Source organism: Ptychodera flava, chromosome 10 (genome assembly GCF_041260155.1).
Source record: "Ptychodera flava strain L36383 chromosome 10, AS_Pfla_20210202, whole genome shotgun sequence".
In the NCBI taxonomy this organism is placed as follows: domain Eukaryota; kingdom Metazoa; phylum Hemichordata; class Enteropneusta; family Ptychoderidae; genus Ptychodera; species Ptychodera flava.
In genome coordinates, this window is record NC_091937.1 from 31,359,600 (window position 1) to 31,380,708 (window position 21,109).

Below are 21,109 nucleotides of genomic sequence, written 5' to 3' on the forward strand. Positions count from 1 at the left end.
TGTCTAATCCTGTCCCTGAATATTTCAACTGAAAAATATATCAAATTTGCTCATGTAAATATATTTACAAATTTTCATATTATAGTTTTACATGCATTTGCTTGTAGTTTGTAAAAATGTTAGAAAATCAAGAAAAGTCTGAATTGCATGTAATTATTTAATCCTTATTCAATTTGTATTCATTTTTACTGTTATAGCAAGCCATCAACAAGTGACAACTTCTTAGAAATGGCCCTGAAAGACTGGGCTCATCCAAACCAGTCCTCATGCAATGCAGCTTTCAGAGAAATTCCAGTTGATACTTCTGCTGCAGTCAGAGACACTGCATATGATGAAGATGGCCAGGAAGTGTGAGTACATGAGTCAGTATGATATAAACATTTCAACAAAATCACAAGCTAATACATATAGTGCTACTGTTTCAAGAAAAAATGTCAGTGCAAAGTATGTCATCTATCTGTATAACACAATTATATATTGTAAGTGTGTAAAATAAAACACTGCATCTTTCTGTTACGCCAGAGAGAAATGGTATTGTGCAGGTACCCGATCCTGGAATGAAAGAACATTTGTGCATGGAATTCCACTTCTGTTGCCTCTCAGTGTGGACTATTTCTCAAGGAATAATATGATGAGTGACATTCCTTTATCCCTGAAAATATTTGGCCACAAGTAAGTTTTTTATTTCTCATTTGTACTGATATTTACTATTTGTGTTCCATCCTTGTCATGGATTCTGTGAAAACTTGTCATACCACTGTTACTCTTATGCATTGCTGAATAACACATATTTCTGATATTCGGAATTTAGTTCAAGCAATAAAACAAATACACATGAACAAATTTACCTGTTTGAATATTTCAATACATTATGAGTATGCCAATATTGCATAGTGTTTGCTAGCTGTTTTGTTATCTCACCATTTTTATTGTCACTCCTATGCTTCCTAATTAATTTTTGTTTTTGAATACACAGGTTTGTTCTGCATGCTGTTACTTTTTGGAATGGATCACATTACACATGCAAGATATTTTCTTCTGGGTCCTGGTACCTCTATGATGGCCTAAAGGAAAGGAATGGACAAGGGTCTGGAGTACAGCACTCCCAAGACCATTTAGCCCCGCAGGGATATTGTATCAGTTTCCTCCTGTACATAAAAAATTAGGTAGCAGAAGTGTATAGTGGTAGTTCTTTTTACTTACACAGAATAAAATATGTATAGGAAACCAGTGACATGGTATAGTTATGAACAACGCATTACAAACTTGATAACCAATAAAAAAAAAATTTGCACTGCTACTCTATTTGGAAAAAAAAAATTGATGCAGGTCTGACAGTAGAAAAAAAAAATTGCTGTCACTCTGACTGGAAAAAAAAATTTGCTACCATACCCATTTCCTCCATACCCCCCCCCCCCCAGAAATCAAATGGTTCTCCCCTAATCATCCGTGTTTACAAAGCCGACTGGAAGGTGAACCACAAGCATCGCTGACGTTGGCTGGTCGTATCTGTTCTAAACTCACACACATTACCAACTTCTTGAGCCATTTCTGTAGACAACCACTCTCTCGTCCGGTGTATCTTCGAGGCATGACGTTAGCACCAACATTAATAATGTCACATTGCCTACCTCGGACGTCCAGCACGCGTCCATGTCTGCAAGCCGCCTTCGTCTCTCCGGTCATAGTTCACCTCCATCCGCTGGGGTGCATCTTCGATGAGCCGCTACATATCACCATACATTCGCTCGTGCTGCTGGTTCAGTGGTCCTTCGTCGGGGTCTGCCATCTCTCGTACACGACCCTCGTTGACTCCACCACCAGATCTCAGAAACCTACAGCCGTGCTGCTTCAGTATACTCCGGATTCTCACACCAAATTGTTGCGCTCGTAGTTAGGGGAATTACGAGTTGAGAGGTACCAGCCTGGATCGTAATGCTTTCAGTAACTGAAGCCGACACACCAAGATGTAGATTTAACACAACCTTGTACTTTATTGCAAGATGGCGACCGTGTCGTTCACTGTCAACGGTCTGATCTCAAGTCTCTCGTCTAAGCTCTCTACAAAGTTAATAAATCTTCAAACTTACATAATTACAAAAGTTATCACGTGGTAATTTTCCCGCCAGTCTTTGATTGTTTCTTAAGATTAAATAAGATCACACCATGGAATATCCCATTCTCGATTGTTCTCAATGAAATCTTAACCAATAATTAATTAAACTATCACACTATCTCTTATCTGCTTCTCGTACGATCTGAGTCAATGACCTTCACACGTCTTGGCCACGTGAGGGACGCTTCGAGATAAAATCTCTACAGGGAGGGGCGTTACAGTAACATGGGATACGGTAATATTGCTGATGTGATGTGATGTGACGTGGAGATACGGACATTTGTCACTGTTGAAAGGAAACCGATCCTTGGGGAAGAATCCGTTGTTAGATGTCAGTTTAAAGCGGGAACATTCTTTGTTGTAAATCTTATTGCCATCTGCGACGGAGAGACGCAAACGTAAGACTCTTGGTGTCGCCGGCCTCATGCGAAAAAAAGAGTGTTTTGTACGAGGAATAGCGCTAGGAGAGAGCTGGAGCAAAAAACAAAACAAAGTACAATACTTCGGAAACTGGTGATGGCGCCTTACAGAGGAAAATGACGACAGAGCGATGCAGCAGGAAGGACGAATGGCGAAAAAATTGGCATTGTAGGCAGGTGAGCAGCCTTCCCGCTGTTATTTGCTTGACCTATGTACAATCACTCTTCTTTGATCATGCTTACAGTGGTAATTGAAAGAGAGCACGGTGGGACCCAGTCTCGAGCTATGTTTACTGGCATTGGCTTACAATGCAGTACGTCCATGATAGCTGTGGAGACGCAGCTGTCTTTGGCAAGGGTCGGCTGCGCTGCGTCTCTGCGGGTCATCGAAAGGTCATCCCGGCCAATGGTGTGGTTCACTTTTTGATAACCCGCATAGATGCAGCCGACCCCGCTACAGACTGGACAGCTGGGTTTTTCACAGCTCGTACATGAGTACACGAGGCCACTCGTCAACGTTTGACCTGGTCGTACTCTAGTATAATAGCTTTTGAAAGTTTTTATAACGTGGAGCTTAAGTACGAGTGAAGTCACGGAAGTAGGTCAACACAGTGACATATAAATATTGCCATTCTATCACCATGCGCCCTTGCTTGCTGAAGCTTGTGACCACTGGCAATCGACACAAAGATGCAAGCGAAACCGTCACTGATGCAACCAATGCTGTACCAATCAGTATTGAGTTATGGTGCGAGGGAGAGGAATACATCTAGATAAAGGGATACATATAACTGAGCAGGGCTAGGAAGAATGTTTGGACTTCTGAGGACAGTGAATTCGTGTACTCTACAAACAAAATACTGCGCACAAGTGACAGGGTCAGATTGCAGTAACATTGTCTTTGTAGTCAAGTCCATTGCTGAGATCCCTCCGTCAGCGTAAGTCTTGCCAGAAAGCCTTTCAGTGTCTGAGCTACCGAGAGTGATATAGGTAAACCACGTCGGTAACTCTAAATGCTTGATCATGTCAAATAGATCTTTCTTTCTTTTTTCGAGATATAGAGAAGAATTTTGCAAATCTCTGAATATGTAAAAGCTATCATCAAATTAGCAGGGATTTAAAATATCTGCAGCTTTGAACGTTGTGCCTTCACTTTTACAACTTAAGTCAAGGTGCACTTTATCACTGATTTGTTTGACCTGAGGTTTTATAACTCAGAAAAAAATATTTGGTACACAGTTACCAGCACGTCGATCAGCATTTCTCAAGTCCCATTTACAGATATCACTGTAATGTACCTTGGATGCATCACCATCGATAGACCTACGTTGTCTACAAAATATATATTGTGGGGAAAGCTGGATATCCTGCATCTGTGTTCATAAGTACACTAACAGATCTTTGGCCTTGGCCTGGCGCAAATTTTAAAATATGATGATGATAATCAGCATTATAAACTATGTGTTAATATCCTTGACAACTCTATCACTAGTATCACTGAATATACCGCTGTCATTGCCAAAATTATGGTCACAATTATTATCTTATGAAGGAGCGGTATAACCCTTAGAGTCATTGAACACATTAGTTATGGTAGCGTAGTTGATTTCACAGATTTTCTCTAGCCATGATTGGTCAATTGGATGCCCGAGTCTTGATAGAGAACACTATGTTGTATGAGCCAAACCAGAGCTGACATCACTTTATTAGGCCTGATATTCTCTACATATTTCACATTGTTAGGACAATTCATAAGCTGTCACTTTATTCAAACTTAAAATTGTGAAATAATGAATACAGATAATGGATTAGATTATGCTATGATTCAAATAACAATAAAGTAAAATCGAGGCTATGTGAATCAAACACACAGTATTTGCCAGCATTGATGTTTTTAGATGACTGTGTTGCAAGACATAATGTCGACTATCTTTCACTTCATTTCCTGTCACCACATTTTCCTGCCGAGTGTTGCTGTGAAGCATTACACCGTTCTCAAGCCTATCCTGTTGACGGATGGACAAATAAACAAAAGTCTAGCCAGTTTCTTAACTATACAAATATAATCCCTGCCATATTACAGGGGAGCATAAAAATGAGCATTCAGTAGTTATCTTCAAAAATTCACGAAGGTTCGTATAAGTATGGGTATATTGAAGCGAATTTATCTTTTTCAAAACCAGAGGGCCTGATCTCACTGTCTAATATTGGCATCATTCTAGTTCATTGCTAATTTTACGTCGGCATATCATCATTATTTGATGAACAGTCCAAAACTATTCGCATTACAAGCAAGGTGATGCCAATCAATACTATATTCTTCTACAAGACAAACATATCAAGGCTTCAACTTTCGTATTCGATATGGTAGCATGGGATAAGGTAATTTTGCTGATGTGATGTGATGTGACGTGGAGATACTACGTGCGGTTGTGGGCCGCATCACACTCGTCTTCGACTGGTGTGATGCGGCCCAAAACCGCACTCGCAGCAATACGACCCCACCAAGAGGTGATATCGAGGGATAACCTCTTTATCATATACCAATGCCCACGTTATTGAATGAATAAATCTCGTATATTAAAATATGATACGTTTCACTGTGGTTTTTCTTGATGGACTGCATTTGTTTGCGTCATCTTGCTAAGGCGGATTGATATACTAGCGTCTGACGTAATCTATCAGCTGGCTCATTGCCAATTAGTTTACGGTTGAGCAGAGAAATGCTTGAACTCTGTCATCAAACATGTAGATATCTACCGAATCGGTACGGTACATGCAGTGTTGTGTTTGGTATTATTTTCCAGAACGCATTTACCATGAATACACGATACTTTTGAAAGTTGTGCTTTTGAATTTGCCGGTCCTCCGACATGTCCGATTTGCTTGTCGTCTGCGCATAAGCACGGACGGAACAGCTGGTCTGTCATCGATCTGTCAGTGCCCGTACGGTGATGATGCTCTGCTCTTTAATTTGTTCAAATTGGTAGCACTACTAGCAGGTTAATCCGATATCGACACATGTGTTTTATTTAGTTACCCCGCATTTCCCTATGCTTCAAAACCCTGCTACTTTTGGAGATCGGACATTATATCGTAGTCAGAGTCAAAATCATAGACGGGCACCATAGTTTGTTTTGATTAGGGCGCCACCATGTAAGTAGTCTGGTATGCAAATCAACAGGCCGTATCAGGCTTTGTTATGTAAATCAACAGGTCGTATCACTTCTTCATATGTAAATATTCAATTGAATGAAAGAAAGACGCGCTGATCATTCCTTTCATATGCAAATCAACAAGGCGTATCACTTATTGACATGCAAATCAACATGATAAATCATGTCACTGAACTCAGTACAGACACAATATAGGGCATAGGTATATGATAAAGACGTTTGTCACTGTTAAAAGGAAACCCATCCTTGGGGAAGAATCCGTTGTTAAATGTAATTGAAAGCGGGAACATTCTTTGTTGTAAATTTTATTGCCGTCTTCGACGGAGAGACGCAAACGTCAGACTCACGCGAGAAAAGATGTATTTTTGTAAGAGGAATAGTGCAAGGAGAGAGTTAGAAGAAAAAATAAAACAAGTACAATACTTCGGAAAGTGGTGAGGGCGTCTTACAGATCAAAATGGCGGCCGAGGGTGCAGCAGGAAGGACGAATGGCGAAAACATTGGTAATGTCGGCAGGTGAGCAGTCGCCTCTCCCCCGCTGTTATATGCTTTTCTTTGATTAGGCAAACATTTGTAATTAAAAGAGGATAAGAAACTCAATTTGCCCGATGGGACACAATCTCGAGCTATGGCATTGGTATGCGTGAGTACTGGCTACTGCAGGTCTTGCGTCAATGAGTACACAAGGTCACTCGTCGGCATTTGACCAGGTCGTACTCTAAAATAGCTTTTGAATATTATGTGAAAGTTCTACATTGGCTAATAACGTGGAGCTTAAGTACGAGAGAGAAGTCACAAGAGTGGATCAATGCAGTGACATATAAATGTTGTCATTATGATTATATCACGATGTGCCCTTGGTTGCTGAAGCTTGTGACCACAGGCAATCGACTCAATTAAAGCAAAACCGTCACTGATGCAACCAGTAATTTGCCCCAGTGATGGTTTCGCTTGCATTGAGTCGAGTGCCTATGCTTGTGAAAATGGCGGAGGGGCGTTCCCTACTCCCTGTTGTCCAAGACAATAGACATGATATAGAGCTCTATATAAAGAGCTCTACTCAAGATCTTCCATGCGATTTTGAGTTGTGAGTTATTTCCAACTGTGTCGGCCAAAGGGTATATAGTGCCTATCCACAAATCTGGGCCAGAAGATGACCCTTCAAATTACAGAGGTATTACTATCAGCAGTTGTGTAGGGAAACTATTTATACTATTATAGAGCTAACAGTTTTATTCAAAGTAAAAATCTGCTCTGTTTGCGAGCAAATTGGTTTTCAAAAAGGATGTCGTACATAAGATCACATTTTCGTTTTAAAGTCTTTGATTAATTATTACAAGCGTCAAGGCAGTTCGAAGCATTTGTTTACATGCTTTGTAGACTTACAGAAAGCTTTTGATAGTGTTTGGCGTTAAGGGTTATTTTATAAATTATCAAAACAAGGCTTTAGTAGTAAGTTTTTGAATATTGTAAAGTGCATGTATGATAATGTAAAGTAATGTATCAAGTTATCATCTGGTTATACCAATTCATTTCGTTCACATGTTGGTACCAAACAAGGTTGTAATCTCAGTCCCACTTTATTTAATTTATTTTAAATGATTTGCCAACTTTACTTCATAACAAATGTATTGATGCTCCTGTTTTGCTTGATAGAAAACTGCCAATTCTTATGTTTGCAGATGATATTGTGTTACTATCAACCTCACAGCATGGTTTGCAGCAATCACTCAGGTTATCGTTGCTTGAATCCTTTTGTTATAAGTGTCGGTTGTCAATAAGCCTCAAGAAAACAAAGATCATGATATTCAATGCAAACTTTAATCCGCATGAATCTACATTTATGGTAAGAGATTAGATATTGTTTCCTCTTATACTTACCTCGGTGTAACTTTTATTCCATCTGGAAATTTTAAAAAAGCAAGGCTTTCTTTAAAAACAAAGCACTGCGTTCTCTATTTGCTTTTATGAAAACCTTTAACTCTCAAAATGGGACGCCAGTGGTGGTTCAACTTATCTTTTAGACTCTCTAGTTAAACCAGTGTTATTGTATGGATCAGAGGTTTAGAGGAGTTACTTATTTAAAAAGTAAGTTCAGAAAGATTTAATTATTACTTTCTGAAACCTGACTGTGACTTTGAAATTGTTCAGATGAAGGCATGCAAGCACATTCTTGGTGTTAATAAAAAAGCATGCATCCATGCCTGTTTGGGAGAACTTGGGCGTCTCTGCTATGTATTATTGTTAATGTGATTAAATATTGGAGTCGCTTAGTAAGCCTTAAGAATAAAAGTCTCCTTGCCGTAGCATTTGAACTTGAAAATAAATAGCTGTAGGTCCATAGCTGTGGTGTTTTCAGACGGGATTCCTGCCTTTTACGGGCTGGTTTTTACTTTTATGATTTTAACCCCGCCACTATGGGAAAATGCATAAAATAGCGTCCACGTTACGCCCGACAGCACCCTTGTCGCAACTTTGCAACCATGCAAATTACAAACTACCAACACTTATCGACAACTTGATTATTAGGGACTCACCACGACCAGAAATCCGCTTAAAATTCACTGAAATATCGCCTTTTTCTAGCTTCAACCGACTTGACTACCCGGAGACCGCTATTTTGCTGGCGTAAAACTGTTGTTCGAGGCTCTCTGCAGAACGTCACTACAGTGACGTAGCGGTGACCTCTCGACTTATAAAAAACAAAACTGAGTAATTCATCGTGCGATATCCATGACCATCGTTCGTCCTATGGACATTGCCAGTTTCACATAACTGAAATCAAACTTTAACTTTGGGAAAAAATAGTTCAGTCCTGAGATCTGTGAGTGTTCATGGGGCGCGGATGCCGGCCGTAATCTCTGCAGAACGTCACTACAGTGACGTAGCGGTGACCTCTCAACTTATAAACACAAACTGAGAGATCCCAGTTAAAAATTCCTTGAAAGCAAAGTTTGTAGACGTCTGAAAAAAGCCATAGAAAATAACGAGAAGCTAAATATTTATTGTAAAATTAAAACTGTTTTCAAATATGAGAAGTATCTGTCTTTTGTACAAATCCTTTTGATAGAATAGCATTAACAAAAACAAGAATCTCAATCATATTTTCCCAGTTGAAGTCGGTCGTTATAAGAATATTCTTACACCTTAGACTTTGTACTTTATGCAAAAGAGATGTTGGAGATGAATTTCATTGTACTATGACTTTTCAAAGTGCACCTGCACAAGGTTTAAGAGATACTTACTGTAATTCTATTTTTGATATTCAGGCTCAGCTGGAACATTTTGACAAGATGTCCTTCTTCAATTACATAATGTCTTGTTCAGATGATTCCTTTGTGCATATTTTTTGCAAAGTTCTTTAATGAGCTGATGAAGCGTATAACATTAAATTTTGAGTTGACTTTTCCATCTCCCCCTTGTGAAGTGTTTTCGATCTTGTAATTCTTTTGTTTTGTATTTCTTTATATGCCAATGTCACGTATGTGTACACGGCTAAATAAATAAATAAAAAATAATGCCATTTTATGTGCCTTCATGCAACCATTTATCAACACAGCTAATTTTGTCCCAACGGACAAGTTATAGTGTCTAAATGTGAACCTCTGTCGGAACCAGCAAAGTCATATACATAAACTTTTTGGGAAGATTTTATGACTACTGTTACGATTGTAATTTTTAAAGTAAAAGTATTACAGGAAATATGTACAATTTTGTTGAACTCATAACGAACGTTCACTGGGATAAACATTTCCACACGGTACAACGTGGAGGGTCTTTTCTTTTGTTTACTGAAGTATCATTACCGGTAGTTCTTTTATTAACTCAAGTATCGTTGCCGATGTGTTAATTAACATACAATTTAATGCCACAACCGGTCAGACAAATACGAACAAAAGATGTTTACTGACATTGACATTGATACTGGTACTCGAATGGACAATTAAGCTAAAACAATGAAGTGTGACACCGATATGGCTACTTCACAGTGGTCATCATTTAATTGACTTTGGCATGAAACAATGGCTCATACATACATAATCAAATTCTGGCTCCACAAATCTTGACCATGCAACGGTAGTAACTATTATTTTTAGAAGTCGGCATTTGTCAAAAGAATATTATAAATATTAAAAGCGTTGGTTGGGATGCCAACTCAGCAGAATAATTCTGAATATTTTAGAAACTTCCTTCCAATCAAGTACTTGGATTTTTATCTTTTATCCAATCAAGTATCTTTAATACTTTTTAACCAATGTACAGTTACTTCCTGTAAACTACTTAACATGTTCAAGTCACGCCCTGAAAGTTGTCTATTTAATGAAAAGTTTTGGGATGTAAGAACATGACTTTCTGGTCGGTCAAGCTGACAGCGTTTGCAATAAACATCGTCCACTTCAACTTACGACGTCTCTGTGTAGTAGCATCCTGTGTTACCTCTCAGCGAGTTAATTCCCTAGCTGAAGTTATCAACCGTTAAAACAGCCGGCAACACTACCGATAAACTTTAAAGACGAAAAGTTATAGGAAATTACAGATAGGTAGAGGTGATATTTTAATGGCTTGTTGAGTTAAATATAATCAAGGAGTGTTAGGATCTCTTTTTTGAAGGGCCGCGTGATACACTAACACAGTGAACAACAACCCTGGCCATTTCCAAATTTAGCACCGCTATACCATAGTATATGCCATGATGGATAGGTGGAAAATACTATACGAGGCAGTGACTAGCTTGCAGCGTTGTAAAGACGAGTCATACTTCATGCATTTTAAGCCATGTGCAGTTCATCAAGCAAGGACATTGACTTAACTAGATGTATCTCTGATTCATCTGTGAAGGTTGTGTAACTTTGAAATAAATTCAGTGATGCGCAAAATATACATATTTAACATAATAAAGTAATTATTTGTTAAAGACGTTTGCTGGATCTTTGTCAGTATTTTTGTTCAGAGTCACAATATTAATAGTTTGTTGTTTTACTCTCCATTTTGACATAATAAGAATTAGGCATTCCATGTATGCACTGCATTAATATTGTGCACAATTAAATTTCATTCTGGACTGAGATCCATTTTACTCAATATCAATGTACCTTGTATACTTGTTGTGTTCACAAGCTGAACGTTGCACTTTGATCTCTGCCCATGCAAATTCCTAGAAACCTTACAACAGAGAGCCTCGTTTTCATTTCCATCCAATATAAAACCTGCATTGACACCAGGATTTGTTTTCCATGAATTGTTGACTACAAGGGTATCATCTTACGGACAAGGACGCTCGTTTAATCTGTAATAAATTATTTTGAAACCCTGCACACTGCCAACGTGGCTGTGACTCGATCGTACACTGGTATGTTTGCCTGTGCTTGTATTTAACAAACGGTACAGAAGTTAGAGGGTCTTGAGCAGAGGCTAAAAATAGAGTTTTTCATGGGCTCTATGTATTAGCTACAGCTGTTCCATATTTGGTTTGCCCACGGTGAAGCACATTGTCACGGGGCATTGTTGAATGTACCCTCCCCCCCCCCCCCAGCTACTTACTATACGTATCCGTAAGGGTATTCTGACCGCAGTGACACGAAAACTTGGCGGATCAGAGTTAAATCACAGTCCCTCCAGACTTTACACTGAATATTACTTTGCAGACGAGTTAGGAGACAATCAAGTCTCGATAACAGTCTAGTTTTTGACATGGATTATTATGTATTTTATAGATCAACCCGGATGCGTGGCGGACTTCATAGACAGTATGTACGCAGTACAGTATACATAATATTGACTGCAGTACTCTTAGGTCAATTTGACAATGTTCGACATAAAATCATTGTGTGTAATGCATCTGCAATTGACTACACAAGTCCAAATGTGATCTGACAGTGATTAACTGACTGGGTAATATGGCAATTTTCAAAAATATAGTTCGTTCTTTCGTGTTCTTTTTTTATTATTGCTAATTTATAATTTTTTCACAAATGAGAAGTATTCTCAACACACTGCCTTTCAGTAATCCTGTATCTACTTGTCTTCCTCCATGTCTGAATCATCATTGTAATTATCTGCATCATTTTCATGTGCATCTGTTCCACTTTCCTGTAAGTCTTTCAAGTAACTGATTCCTGTTCTACCTCTTCTATCTCTATGTCAGAGGTTTCAAAACTGTCCACTATTTCTTCATTCATAATCATGTCTAGAATAGAATAATCACTTATTCTTCTCTATTACTTGAACTAGTGTTTTCAATACTTCTAGTGTTTTCACAGTTTGTACATCTACATCCTGGTCCACAGTTACTTTCTTTTTCTTTTTTTTTTCGGTTTTTTTGCAGCCACCTTTACAGCTACATCCTTTAGTCATAAAAGAGACATTGCCTCGTACCATTATCATGACCCATACGATTTTTAGTTTGCTTCCTTCTATAGTTACTGTAAATCCATGATCATAATAATTTGGAGAAGACAGGACTAACTCATGCAGAGACACCGACTCACGCATTCACACACTCACAGGCAGACTCACAGACTGGTGTATCAGTGGCTGGGCCGCGAGGCCGGCCTAGCCCATTATATTGGTTCCGTATTCGATAAACAAGTTCAAGTTCTACATCATCACTCGTCGTCAGTTCCAGCTTCTGTCTATGCTACGACAAACACCTTTTTCAGAGTTGGCAAAGTTTACATTCTCTTTCCCCGATAATTCACACAGCTGTGGTCACCCTACAGGGAGTCATGCAAATCTGTACATGTACTTGGTGGAAGCAGCAAGACTACAAAAAAAGTTTCAGAATGTATGTTCCACACTGGCTGCATACTTTACCCATCTTTTTTTACCATGCCCCCCCCCCCAATATGTAATGGTCCATCTCTAAAGACGAAGTACAGGAAAATGTCATCGCATTCAGGGTGTAGGAAACACTAAAACAAAATATGTATATCAAGTAATGACTGTACTAGTTTCCAACACTGTCGAAGCTCATGCAATTGATATATTTAGAGGATATGTTTGGAATGAAAAGAAACGAACATAGTTATTCGTAGCCATCAAATTGTGTTTATACGAAACAAAAATAGAAAACACATAATTCTCTCTGTCTCTCTCTGTCTCTCTCTCTCTCTCTCTCTCTCTCTCTCTCTCTCCCCCAGTGGCATTATAGGTAAAGGTTGGGCCATGCTGTTGCCAGTGCTGGGTACAGCGTGTACCTCTATGACATTGACCCGTCCCTTGTCGCCAATGCCATGGACAAGATCAAGACACAGCTGCTCAATCTTGAAAAAGAAGGCTTACTTAAGGGTCTCTCTCAGCCGAGGAGCAGTTTGCGCTCATCTCAGGGTGTGATAATTTGGCAAGTGCGGTCAAAGGTGCCAAACATGTACAGGTGAGAGTAAAAGGCCAGCAGCTGCAAACATTTGATTTTTTCCACTGCTTTTGTTTTTAATGTCAACTACAGTTCTTGTTCTACTTCCCAAAGCCTGCTGAGATACACAGTCTTCAGGTTGTCAGCTCAGCCTGTATAAATGAGAAGACTGCATAGTTATCGTCGAAACCTACTGTAGATTCTTGTCTATAATTCAAATGCGAACAATATCAGTGCATTTTACATGTATAGACGCTGTGTTTACAAGCTAAATAGCTGGTGTGTCAAATGCTTTGATGAGTAAAACAAAAACTTTATTTGACTTTAAAGACAAAGATAATGAACAAATCATTAACAAGGTAAAGTGGTATGTATATGGAACTAACACGACAACCGATACTAATACATGTACTTTTTCCATATACCTGTCAATTCCTTCCCATATACAACCTTTTCACTGTCATGGTTTGGCCCGAACTCATTGTTATGAATGTTGATGCTGGACCTGTCTACATGGAATGGGGGGGAGGGGATTGCAAAGAATATGTGGGTCGATCCATACACCTCATGGACAGAATGATGGCTGTCAATGATACCCATTCTGGGAGTTCAGACACTAACACATGCAAAACACCTTCAGAATCACAGTAAGAAATCCACCATACTTGACAAGTCTGGTGCAGGCTCTGATCAGTACCGTCACATGGTTAATAACATAACTCCTCTTTCTCACAGCCTGCAGTTTTGGCAGGAGATCATAGCTTATTATAGGTCTGTATGAAATTGTATTCTGTGTCTGTTGGTGGTTAGAGCAATGCCATTCTGTTATGTTGTGACCATCGATTACAAAAACTGAAAGGTGAAATCAAACATTGCTTCATTGCTGCGCTTATATCATCTCCCCAACAAAGGAAATTACTATTATTAATTTGATTTGGTGCGTACAGAACAAATCCAGATTTAAGGTAGTTTGCACTTTAAAAATAAAACAAGAAAAATAAAACAAGAAAAATAATTTACCCAACATTTACCAATATCTGAAATTCAAAATGACCACCATCCCTATGTTTTACTGTAGGGGGGGGAATAAAATTCCTTAATTTCAAAAACTGAAAACTTTACTTACTCCTTAAGCTTCAAAATGAGCCTCCACAAGTGGTAGACGTTGTAAACGTTTGAGAGTCCGAATATCTGTCCCTGGGGCGCATTCAATCTTAACCAGCTCTCCTGGAAGTTTAATCAGCTGTACATAGATTGGACGCATTTTCCATTATCTATATTATTGTCTACCAAACCAAATGAAAAGTCCAGACTAAAACGAATCTTTTAAATAACATTGCATATTGTCACAATTTGTCGTGTTGTGCTGTGTTGTGTTTGAAAGGCTGATACCTGGTATTTCAACATCCTTTGGGAGATGAGGAAGAAATCCTTGTCAATAACACAAAATGAAAGCAGCTCGCAGGCACAGGCAGCCACTTAAAAATAAAAACAAATGTACCAGAACAAATTTATAAAAGTTTCATCTGTCTCTTTAAACCTTGAAACAGTTTCAGAATTATGACACTTAACATATATTTCATTGAACATACTATTTACTAGTGCAATAATATTTTCAGAGAAATGTTCACCTTTCTTTCGTAGATAGAAGATTGATCTCCAACAGACGTAGTCTTGTCTGAATGATTCAGTATTGCTTTGCTTTTTATTCATTCATGTACAGGAGTGTGTTCCAGAAAACTTGGAACTGAAGAAGAAAGTGATGGGTCAAATAGACGAGGTTGCGGATGACCACACCGTCTTGTCAAGTTCTACGTCAACTCTGATGCCGTCAACATTTACAGAGCATCTCAAACACCGCAATAATGCCATAGTTTCACATCCAGTGAGTGCAGTTTATTGGAATGAGTTTAATGCAATATTATTTTAATGCCATCCTCACTGCTGCCTTGTTATTAATCAGGCCTTTTGGTCTTACTCTCTCGCATGTTCCGTGATTTTTGCTTTAGTACTGCCCGCCTTAACGTTTTCTTGGTTTCAATCTTGTCGCATCGGTGTGCTTGTCAGTCTGTCTCTGTGAATCCTCTGCTGTCTGTCCCACTGTCGGTCTGTATGTCTATCACAGTGTGTATTTCCTTTAATTTTGTGTCTTGCTTTTGGTCTGTTCATCCTACACGTTTTGCATTTGTGCTTTGATTGATTGCATTGTGTTCTTTGGTGCTCTGATTACATTTTATTTCCTCATAAGAATCATATCTGAAAATTTCAAAATGCTTGATAATAGTATCCACAATAGGGTAATAAATCACCATTGACATTCAGAATGTCTACCATCTTCGATGAATTTATTTAATATTAATAGAGTTTGCGGTCCGGTGTTTGCACTTTAAATATATACATAATGTCATAATAGGAGAAGTGTCATTTTCCGCTCACAGACTAAAAGAACATTATATAAGGTTTCGTTATTCCATGGAAGTTGATAGTTGTATGATCATCTTCGTTGGAATTATTCTCCTCTTAAGCGTTTTTTTATTGTTCGCCATCCTTCATACCCAGCCACCCCTACAACCTTTTGTACTGGTCTGTCCATACAATGAAACTACTACCCTGCAGATTTGAATCATATTTCAGTGTAGCATTATGATGATCATTTTTTTTTCATTTCGTCAGGTCAATCCCCCGTACTATGTGCCATATGTTGAAATTGTACCGGCACCTTGGACCGACAAGGACGTGGTCACAAAAACGAAAGCCTTGTTGGAGGAGATTGGTCTCAAGCCAATCACGATGGCAAGAGAGAAAGCCGGCTTTGTTCTTAACAGGATACAGTTTGCCATAAACAATGAAGTATTGCGACTGGTTGAGGTAAAAGTTCGCACTATGAAATCTACACACAATATCTGCAAAGATCATTTTGCCTGGCTTGTGTTTATATCAACAGACCCTTGTCCCTTGTGACAGGTGACCATGAACCTCAAGATAGAATTTTCTCAGGAGTAGGAAAATATATGTAGGTTTGCAAATCTCCTGAATCTGTTTTCATTTAGACATAAAACAGGCAGACAGATCTTACTGAATAAAAGATCAAAGAAAAATTTGTTGTGAAGCTAGCAAAATTGATGTACGAAAGTGAGGCAGTGAGTTATGTTAATCTATGAGTCAACTTGACTATCAAGAAAGATCACAACTTCAAATATATGATCAAGTTGCTTTGTGTAAAATAGGTTAAACAGTGGAAAAACACGAAATCTAGCATATTTGTGTTGCAGATGCTTAGGAATAAGGATTTCATATATCTTTGACTGAAAGATCTGCCATTTGAGGCGCTTTCTCTGCTCCCCAGAGAGTGTAGAGGGCGCTGTCAAATGAGAGATCTTTCAAGTTTCATCTACATGTGTCTGTGCAAGAGAGATTTATGAATATCAAAGGCAAGGGGCAGGAAAAATCGCTCAAAGAAATATTAGATGATTTTGGTTGAGGGGCTTGAAAGCCTTGCCAAGTGAAAGTACCATTAGCTGTAACTTTTGGTGTTTTTGTGAAGCTTAGGCTCTTCCCCTTTTATGTAGAAATACTCAGTATTCAACTTCTCAAAACAGCCTGTAGGTGTACCATACCAAAGGTCACTGTTGACAATTCAATTGTCAACAGGAACAACTGAACTGTAAAAGATAATGCTTCATATTGCTCATGATGATATGTGTGATTACATTGCTGATACTTAAGAATAACGACACCCAGCAACGGTGTACGACGATATTTTGACCAGTTAAAACATATGTGCACAAGCAATAGCGAGTGTGTATAAGCACCCAATGCTGAGGTGGTGTATTGCGATTACATCATAATGTTAAATCGAAACTGCAGGCGTGATACGTCAAAAAGAGAATTTTTCTCTAGCTGATAGTACATGGCTGTTCCAACCAAGCTATATCCCGAATATAGCACTGTTTTTTCGCGTCTCAACCAATTTGATCGTAGTATTTGCACGATCAGTATACTGGTATGATACAAATTTGTATTTCAGACACACTCTACGGCGAAGAATTGGTAAACTCACCTTTTTAGCTCCGCTGTCAGCGACGCGGAGCTTATCAAATAAGTTGATTTTCCGTCGTCGTCCGTCGTCCGTCGTCCGTCGTCCGTCAACAATTGCCTTCTCCTCTGAAACTGCAAGTCCAATTGCTTTGAAATTTTATATGCAGTTCACTTGGGGTGACCACACTTAAGTTTGTTCAAGTCATGGTGAAATTTGCATATTTGTATTTTTGGGGCAATTTTTGGTGTTTTTGGTAAAAAAATCTTCTTCTCTGAAACCGCTTGTCCGATTGCTTTGAAATTTGATATGCAGTTTACTTAGGGTGACTTCAGTCAGATTTGTTCAAATCGTGGTGAAATTTGCATATTTGTATTTTTAAGGCAATTTTTGTCATTTTTGGTAAAAAAATCTTTAAAAATCTTCTTCTTCAAAACTTCCAGTCAGATAGCTTTGATATTTGGTACATATGTCCCTAGGGATGATCTATTTCAGATTTGTTCAAATTGTGCAGAAATATGCAAATTTGCATTTTTAAGGCAATTTTTGCCATTTTTGGTCAAAAAATGTATTTCTCAAAAAGTACTGGTCTGATAGTTTTGAAATTCGGTATACAGGTTTCTATAGATGAACTGAGTAATATATATTGAATTTCTGATGAAATCTGAAATTTTGTATTTTTGGGGCAATTTTCGCCATTTTTGGTCAAAATGTGTATTTCCAAAACTATTTATCTGATAGCTTTGAAATTTGGTATACAGGTTCCTACAGATAAACTACATGATATTTATTGAAATTGTGATGAAATCTGCAATTTTGTATTTTTGGGGCAATTTTTGCCATTTTTGGTCCAAAAATGTGTATTTCCAAAACTACTCATCTGATAGCTTTGCAATTTGGTATACAGGTTTTTACAGATCACCTTAATGACATTTGTTGACATTATGATGAAATCTACAATTTGTAATTTTGGGGCAATTTTTGCCATTTTTGGTCAAAAATGTATTTCTCAAAAATTAGTGGTCTGATAGCTTTGAAATTTGGTATACAGGTTTCTACAGATGAGTTCAGTAATATATAATGAATTTCTGATGAAATCTGTAATTTTGTATTTTGGGGCAATTTTTGCCATTTTTGGTCAAAACGTGTATTTCCAAAACTAGTCATTTGATAGCTTTGAAATTTGGTATACAGGTCTCTATAGATGAACTAAATGATATTTATTAAAAAATAATGATGAAATCTGCAATTTTGAATTTTTGGGGCAATTTTTCCCATTTTTGGTCAAAAAATGTGTTTCTCAAAAAAAGTACTGGTCTAACAGCTTTGAAATTTGGTATACAGGTTTCTATATGTGAAGTTATGAACTAAATTTGATCTCTTGAAATTATGATGAAATCTGCAATTTCATTTTTCGGGGCAATTGTTGCCATCTTTGGTCAGAAAATTTTATTCTCAAAAAACTACTCATCAGATAGCTTTGGTTGACATGTTCTTAGGGATGATCCGATGTGATATATTCAAAGTATGATGAAATCTTCAATTGTGTATTTTTGCAGCTTATTTTAGCCACTTTTTTCTGCCTCTGCATTAAGCTATCAAAGATTTCCACCTTCCTAATCAACATGTGTAAAAATAGTTATTCTCTACATAAACACAGCGGAGCTCTATCGGCCGCTAGGTCGCTTGTTTCCTTCAACGAAATGATGAAAAGATCATCAAAGTTAGACTTAACTATAACGTAAGGGTAGTAACTGCATAATTCTCACATATTTGTGTAGTTTCAAGTGTCTGTGACACATTCTCTATCTTATCTTGACAGGAAGGACTCGTAAACACCGATGACATAGATACTGCGATGAAGTGGGGACTAGGAATGAGATACGCTTTCATTGGACCATTTGAAACCATGCATCTAAATGCTGAAGGTACTGAGTCAATTTATTGTCTAACCATTTCAAGGTGAAGAAATAGGCCTGCATGACCCTGCAGTCTTGAAAATCATGGCACCACAATTCATAGCAACAGCGGCTCAAAATACTTTTACAATACATTGTAAGAATATTTTCTTGAGTAAAAGTTAAATAAAAAGTTAAATGTCAAATATAGTGAATTTTGAAATATCGCACACATAAAAATTTAGACCACAGTGGATGAGAACCAATATGAACCCACTAAAACAAAACAAATTATAATTATGAAATAGTAGAAAGTCCTTTTCAGCCGATGATGTCATCCAATTTGATTGCAAAATAACATTGATTATGTTTGGTTTCTCTGTACATTTCTATAGTTACTATTGTTCCTATCTATAAGACTTTGCCTATAACTGAGCAAGAAAAACGGACGTGTTGCAAGCGATCTGATTGTGTGTTCTTTCTTTTCGTGTAAATCCAATCCCATCTCTAGGATTTAAGAGTTTCTGTGAAAGATACGGACAAGCCATTAAAGATGTCAGCGAAGACTTTGGCCCTATTCCGAGCTACACTGGCCCCCTGGTTGATTCGCTCTCGGATGAGATGAACAAGAAGATTCCACTGGAAGAACTTAACGAGCGTTGTCGTTGGAGGGACGACCGGCTTATCGCTCTGGCCAAGTTGAAGAAAGAGCTTGATGAAAAAGACGCCAAAAAATGAATTGGAGGTGACACTTCAGCTACAGGTTGCGGGGGCTTACTTTTTGTGTGTCAACATCATATCTAAAATACTTGAGGAGTTTGCTGTTCATGAAACTACAAAAGAAATTAATTGCAGGAAATTTATTGAATATTTTCATGATGTTCAAATTAAAGGGTCATCAATGGAGTGTTTGTTTCGTAGAACTTATTAAAGTTTCCACTTTCTTCTTTATTTTTCCCCAAACTTTTAAGTTGCTCACAAGATAATATCTAACCATTAACATCTATGTGTTAAATAATTAGTGTGTTAGCGAGGGCTAAGTGAATATCATACTGTTATGTAGGTCATTCTCATCAATGACCTTGAGATTAATTAGTCAGGTTTAGAACATTCTAGAAGGTCATGATTACTACAAGTTTCTTATTTGATTGTGGATACTATAAATCAGAATGAAATACATTCTACAATGCTATTCAATCAGAACACCCAGCATGTCAATCATTATCATATAACACACTTAACTACTCTTTATTTATAGAGGGTAATCTGAATTACAAATGAATTGTATTTTACATCAGAGCCCTCGTCAAGAAAGCAAAAAATATTATTGTACTTGGGCCTCAGCCCAAGTACATTTGTTTTCATTCCGTGGGAAAAAACTCTGTAAGGTATAACCATTTCTGGCTGAGACCAGGGAGGGCAAAATGTCTTGGCTTCATCTTTCTTGGCATAATAAATGGCGTAATGATGTTAACTGAATGGAAGTGCTGCTCTCAGCCAGTCTTGAATAAGTGAGATGTGAATATTAATGCTTCTCTATCTGAGTTTTTGCCAAAAATCTTCTGAATATAATCAAAATGTGCATCGAAATGCAACAATTAATGCACCCTCCGTTTCCTAGGCGATGGCACGACCCTTGCTACACCCACTGGACGAGCCAAAGTGGAGGGGTAATTTCAGTTTGGTTGAACAGGAGGGCTCGAGACCAGAATTTAACATTTAAACTGAAACATGTTTAATCGCTGACAAGATGTGGACTAGTGTTAATCGAAGTAAAATTGTGAAAAGGAAAGGTTTTATATCCCGGACACAATGAAAAACATTACGACAGGAAACTGTACCCCCAGTTGAGAATAGTAATGCCCACAGCGATGGAGAACACTTATCCTTGAGCTGAGAAAACCAGACCATCATTTCGAAATAGAGCTGCAGATTCGAGAAGCTCGTTCAAATAGCTAGGTACACCCCATAAAGGGGTGGTTGCGAGTTTTGAGGGCAAATTTCGCCTCCTTCATATAGAAATCGTACGTTTGTTTTTCCAGGAGAACCACCATTTGACACAAAATTTGCATGTAAAGGGGTCGCCAGTAAGCACGTGGTCAAATCTGGCATA

At 38.1% G+C, this 21,109-nt stretch overlaps 1 protein-coding gene across 1 annotated transcript; it reads left to right on the top strand.

Annotated features, from left to right (window-relative positions):
• Positions 1-228: 228 nt before the first annotated feature.
• On the top strand, positions 229-20,470 carry LOC139141609 (lambda-crystallin-like). The gene is given in 8 exon segments (XM_070711203.1): positions 229-350; positions 12,851-12,879; positions 12,882-12,998; positions 13,001-13,083; positions 14,786-14,947; positions 15,736-15,930; positions 18,921-19,026; positions 19,508-20,470. Coding segments are annotated over 8 exon segments (1,041 nt in total). The 3' UTR covers positions 19,735-20,470.
• Positions 20,471-21,109: the final 639 nt, after the last annotated feature.